The sequence below is a fragment of the Narcine bancroftii genome, chromosome 3, assembly GCF_036971445.1.
Source record: "Narcine bancroftii isolate sNarBan1 chromosome 3, sNarBan1.hap1, whole genome shotgun sequence".
Taxonomy (NCBI): Eukaryota; Metazoa; Chordata; class Chondrichthyes; order Torpediniformes; family Narcinidae; genus Narcine; species Narcine bancroftii.
The window spans coordinates 53,030,369-53,036,750 of NC_091471.1; the positions used below are offsets into that span (position 1 = coordinate 53,030,369).

Below are 6,382 nucleotides of genomic sequence, written 5' to 3' on the forward strand. Positions count from 1 at the left end.
GATGACACGACCAACAATTTGAATCTGTTTCTGGATTAGTTTTATCAAGTTCATATTTTTAATAAAATTATACTATTTTCTGACCTGTATCTAGTTTAAAGAAATTAATTGCTATGATTGACAATTAGTGAATTGGTTATCAAGTGGTAAAATTCACTTTTTTCGCTGCTGAATAATGCATAGGAAACTTTTCATAAAATGTATTTTTAATTTTGTATTTTACATCTTCTCATATTTGAAAATTGGGTGTGTTTGCTATTTGATACAAGATTTGTCTAATCGTATTTATAATGAACGGATTTAAATTTGACATTCTAGGACGATATTGGGCTGAAGTATCTGATACAGTTATTTCTGGAACCTTTCAGCAATGGAAAGAAGGGACCACCAAAAGTGAAATATTTTACCCAGGTTAGTTGTTTGAGATGTGGGTTAACATGGAATCCTATTAATTATTCTGCTGAGTAACATTATGTTACAGAATGTTTTACCTGTGGTCCACAAACCACTGGTGATCAATGGTGCTTTGGCTAATAAAGTTATTTTTCAAGGATATGTTGACATGTGTTCCAAGATTCCTTTGTTTATATTCATTATGTAGAATTTTCATATTTGTGATTTTGTTTTGCCTTATTGCACCTTCCCAAATTATATTTTTTTTGGATAAATTGCAATTTATTCAACAACAGGACAGGGACAGCTTCTTCCCCATTGCCATCGGATTCTTGAATAATCAATGAACCATAGACACTGCCTTACTTTTCATGCACTATTATTTTTTACATTTTTTATTGTAATGTTGTAAGATGGTTACGTTATGAATGTTTGCTCTACGAAGCTGCCGCAAAACACCTAATTTCACGACTTGTTCGTGACAAATTCTGATTCTGAATTTGCTATTTTCTACTCAACAGATCAATGGATATTTTCCTATCTCATCATTCCTTTCTCCCTGTAAACCAAAGGGTAAATGTTTGAAACATAGAAACATAGAATATAGGAGCAGGAGTAGGTCATTCGACCCTTCGAGCCTGCTCCGCCATTCAACGAGATCATGGCTGATCTTAAAGTTCAGTACCCCGTCCCCGCCTTCTCTCCGTAACCTTTAATACCCTTATACTGAAGAAATATATCTAATTCCCTCTTAAATATATTTAATGAACCTGCCTCCACTGCCCTCTGTGGCAATGAATTCCACAGATTCACCACCCTCTGGGTATAGAAATTCCTCCTCATCTCGGTCCTAAATGGTTTGCCTATTATCCTCAAACCATGGCCCCGGGTTCTGGATTTTCCCATCATTGGAAACATCCCATCTGCATCCATTCTGTCCAGTCCTGCCAGAATTTTATAGGTCTCTATGAGATCCCCTCTCAATCTTCTAAATTCCAGCGAGTACAATCCCAATTTGCGCAATCTTTCCTCATAAGTCATTCCTGCCATTCCAGGTATCAGCCTGGTGAATCGCCTCTGCACTCCCTCCATTGCAAGAACATCCTTCCTTAGATAAGGTGACCAAAACTGCACACAATACTCCAGGTGTGGTCTCACCAAGGCCCTGTACAGCTGCAGTAAGGTATCCTTGTTCCTATACTCAAACCCTCTTGATATGAAGGCCAACATACCATTTGCCTTTTTAACCGCCTGCTGTACCTGCATGCTCGCCTTCAGAGACTGGTGTACAAGTACGCCTAGGTCTCTGCACTTCCCCATCTCTTAATCTATTGCCATTCAAATAGTAATCTTTGTATCAACTTAAACTTCTTTACCATTATCCCTTTATTTAAAATCTAAATTATATTACAAAAACAAGAGACTGAATATTGTTCTATGAAACTATTTACAGGATTTAAGTCACTCAAATGTACATCAACCTTTTTAATGCCACTGAGCTAATTTGGATCCACTTTAGTTCTCTTGGGATTTTAAATTTTTGGACAGCCTGCCATAAGGGGACCTTGTCTTGCTAAAATTCACATCGACTTAAATTAGATGCCCTCATCAATCTTCACTGTTGCCTCCTCAGAGCTGCAAATTAATCATTATCTTCTTTAATTCAATGCTTATTAGCTTTTAAAATTAAAATTTATAATGTACCTCAGAATTTATTCCAATAATTTCTCCACAACTGAAGTTTAATTAGTCAGTTCTTATCAGTCAATGGAACATTGGGAATCCTTTCCTCACTCCTGTAGGCTAACAAGAATTGAAAAATTATAGAATTTAAGTTCATTCTTCTCAAAAAGTCTAAGATTCTTCACAATTTTAAACTTTGTTTCACTCGTCACTGAACATCAAAGATGATCGCATTAACATGTTCTCTCAGCAAATCAAAATGAGTTGTTATTATCATGGAAAGATTCCTTGTGTTCCATGACTTGAATAATCTTCTAATCTGGAAGGTTGAGCATGCATTTGTGAGTATGTTGTCGATAGACCAAAATTCTCATGAAACTAATGTGTTCTGTTAAAATAAAATGGATCCCACTTTTGAGTAGGAAATGAAGGAATTTTGTACCTGCTGACTACTACAGGATGAGTAAGCCAGTTTTTATCTCATTGCATGCTGTTAAGATGAAGCTGCCTATTTTGGATTTGGTGCAGATTACAGTAAAACCTCTCATATCCAGCACCTATGAAGATTGGTATATTCCAGATACGTGTCTTTTGGGGGTTTTTTGAGACTTAGTCTTACAATGCATTAATACTTGCATTATGAATAAAGTTTAAAGACAAAGATACTGTACTTATATTGAACAAACTTCACCTGCATGAATATATAAATCTTAAAGCATTTTTACTCTATTTTCACTTACATTCTTTGAAAACCTTTAATTGTTGCTGCATCTGCAGGTTTCTCCCCCTCTATTGGAGCTACCTGTAAGACAAATAATTACATTTATAGATATTCATTCCTCCCCCCCCCCCCCCCCCCAGTTTACAGATAAAGTCTCTGACCGGAGTGACTCTTATTAAGGAGATCATTTAAGAGAGTCACCCCAACGATGAGCAGCACAGCTAGCTCTTCATCCTAGAGACCCCATTGGCATTCCACGCAATTTTATTCAAACAGCTGCTATAAGGCGAAGCACAACCAAGGCACTCTGCTGGCTGAATATTTGTTCCCATTTTCACCAAATGTTTGTGTTCCTTCAGAGAACATTTACTTTTACAATTTTAAACTTGTATATTATTTTATTCTTATTTATTTCAATTAAAAAAAAATATTTTCCTCTCTTTTTGCCGGTTGCTTGAATTCCAGGGGCTTTACTGTATATGCAATCTAGCCATTTCCAGGATTTCTGTGCCCATCTCCTAAATCTTCCATTTTTACAGCATTTAAAAAGTCAGAACTAAATGTCTCCAGATTGTGTGGCCTTTTATAAAATCTTGGCACAGTGAAGTAAACTAGAGGCTTGTATAAATAATCCAGAGGATGAGTTTAAATTTCATCATGGAGATGTTTGACAATCCATCAGTAGGAGCTACCCAAAACTAAGAACTCAAAGCCTTAAAACATAGGGCCCTGCCTGACTTGCATTTAATTTCCAGTTGTGTATATGCTTGGTCATCCAATATATAAAGAAAAAGTGGCAGGTACCACCTTACAATGATTTGAGCTGGACAGTATTTTTTTTTAAAAATTGCAAGTGCCATGAGAACTCAGTTGTTTACCTGCTGTCAGTTCGTATCCTGTGGATGATCCTGAGTGAGTCACAGCCTGATCAGAACTCCAAGAATTGTAGAAAGGTTATTTAAAATTCCATCTTTCAATTGAAAGAACTTCAAAATTACAGGTGAGTATTTGTTTTTGATACCAGTTGGAAATAAAGGCCTACTCATGCATCATACTTTATTCCCACAGGTGACACCATAGTCCATTCTGTTGGTGAGGCCACATCTGTTCGCTGGAGTGCAGGGACTTGGATGGTTGAATATGGTCGAGGTTTTATTCCATCCATGTTGGGGTTTGCACTATCCGATACAATCTTCAGCACACAAGATTTTCTTACACTCTATTATACGATATCAGTCTACACAAAAGCACTCATTCTGGAAGCCAATACTTATCTTGCTGCAGCTTCATTCTTTTGAAGCTCATTGGAGACTTTATATAATTTTAATCTTTATAAGTGTCTGATGTCAGTTTACATTACCAAATGGGGTTGAAAATTGTTTTCATGCCCATCAGTCCTGGAAACTTGGAATTTGTCATGTATGATACAAAATGTTTTCAAAATGCCAACTTTTTCCTTTATTTAAGATTGTAACTTCAACTACTGTTTAAAAGACAAAACCAAAACTTGAACATTTAATATTTTGCATATGCTCATTAATGCGGAAGAGTCCATTGTAGCATGACTGTTCAGCTAAATCTATTGGAATCATTGTGAGTGGTAAATTGAGAAGCCAGGATTTCGATCATGATTTTTTTAACATGTTATTACCTTACTCTGAACCGGATAGTTAGACAACCCTTTAATTCTTCAAATCCAATCTATTGAATTAGTTCTGCACTCATTTATGAGCAGCTGTTTGCTAAGGGTGTGGTTTATATTTTGTATGTTTGTGGCAAATTGTTGGTTGTCATTTTCCTGATTCTGTTTTAGAAGTCCAGTTTTTAATGCAGTTTTATGGATCAAACTGGTGTGGTTTGAGCTGTAATGTTGCATAATGTGAATTCCTTGAAAATACTGAGTAATTACTTTGATTTCAGGGCAGCTGGATGTTTTTATTGGATTTCAGGAACCTTTGTTTTTCATACTCATTTTGATACTGGTAGTCACTCTTATTCCAGATTAGTAATCTAATGTTCACTGGGTGAATATATGCATACATTTTCCTGAAGTCTTGAGCAAAGCTGTTGCTGTTTGATATTTCTAGCCAAGTTGCTGGTGAACTGGCCAAATTGGTCAGTGAGTCATTAAAAATGGGATTGTTAAGAACATTAGCCTTGCCCTTTGCTGCTGCCTTGCCTGGTTTAAAAAAAAATACCCAGGAAGAAAACTCCATTCCTTGCACTTCTTGTAAAATTGCCCGTAAGAAGCTATAAAAATGAAATAGAAATGGAAACAGAAAATGATGGAACCACTCTACAAATAAGGAAGTGTATGGGGAAAGGAAACCCAAGGCCTTTTATCAGAACTGTTCCTACAAAGAGCCTTTGGTTTAAAATATTACATTTCTCTGGCAAGAATGATACCAATTACTTTGTTCATACATGATCCTTAGAGGATCATAATTTTCCAGAGGGGAAAGAACTCTTTTCCCCAAGATCATTGAATGAGACAATTCATGAATTTTGCATTCTTTAAATTGCAAACAACATTTAAATTATACAAAACAATCTGTAAATGGGGAAATCAAAACAACGGATGCCCTAAGGCAGGTTATCATTTTCTATTTATCTGAGTGAAAATCATTGTAATAGTTCCACTAACCACAGAGTGACAAAATAATGTGTTCTCTTCCTACTGAATATTCTTATTATTTTGGATCATTAAATTTAACAGACTTGGGGTGTAAATTTCCCCTGGCTGTACTCCGATTTCCGTGACAAAGTCTCCAAGCATAGATTATCCTTGAATCTGGAGACTGACATGTGGAAGAGGGACCTTGAAGCCAGCAGCAAAGAATTCAGATTTTAGTCAATTGGACCTTTTGGGAATTCTGCTAAAGGCCTTTCCATTTTGTGCATTTGGATTTTTTAAGACTATCTTTCAAAGTTAAATCATTTACAGTACCTTTTTAAATATTGTTAAATGAATCTAGTATGAAAATGGATACACCAACTAATTTAAACAATTTTGCATCCAATTGTCATTCCTGAATTTAATCCGTACCTCTATTTGTCTGTTCTAAATTCTCCATGTCGTCATTTTTGTTTTTAAAGTGTGGATACATGCCTGGTTTAAAAAGTGACGTTGTTCAAATGGGTTTAATTAATTATGATGTCCTTCAATGAGCAAGAAATGTACTTAAATGACATTAGCTGTGATTTGAAGCTTTAAAAGTGTGTGTAAAAGACAAATCTGTTTGTGCTCAAAAAAATGTAAAATAATTATGAAAATGCCACCAAAGCCTTATGAAAGATCATTAAAGTGTATCCTATGCTACTTGAAAGTGTCGGATATTACCAAACCATTTGCTTAAATATTGTCTTGACAGAAATAAAGTGTTGCATGGGCACACGTATTGTTTAACTTTTTTCTCATCTTTAATGGTATTTTATTAGCAGAAATAATGGTAAATGGAAACGAGGACAATACAGGTAGTTCTGTTTATTTGAGATTATTTGTGATTAACTGGCCCAGTGCAGCCTCCATTTGATTTGGGTGCCTAAGATGACACAATCATTATGCCTTATCAATAATTTGTTCAT

General features: G+C 35.5%; 1 protein-coding gene across 1 annotated transcript in view; it reads left to right on the top strand.

Moving 5' to 3' along the window:
* Nucleotides 1-6,203, top strand: part of sigmar1 (sigma non-opioid intracellular receptor 1) — a 31,692-nt gene extending 25,489 nt beyond the window's left edge. The window contains exons 3-4 of the mRNA XM_069924095.1: nucleotides 319-411; nucleotides 3,866-6,203. Coding sequence (XP_069780196.1) covers nucleotides 319-411; nucleotides 3,866-4,095 — 323 coding nt within the window. The 3' untranslated portion in view covers nucleotides 4,096-6,203. The remainder of the gene's footprint in view (nucleotides 1-318; nucleotides 412-3,865) is intronic.
* Nucleotides 6,204-6,382: the final 179 nt, after the last annotated feature.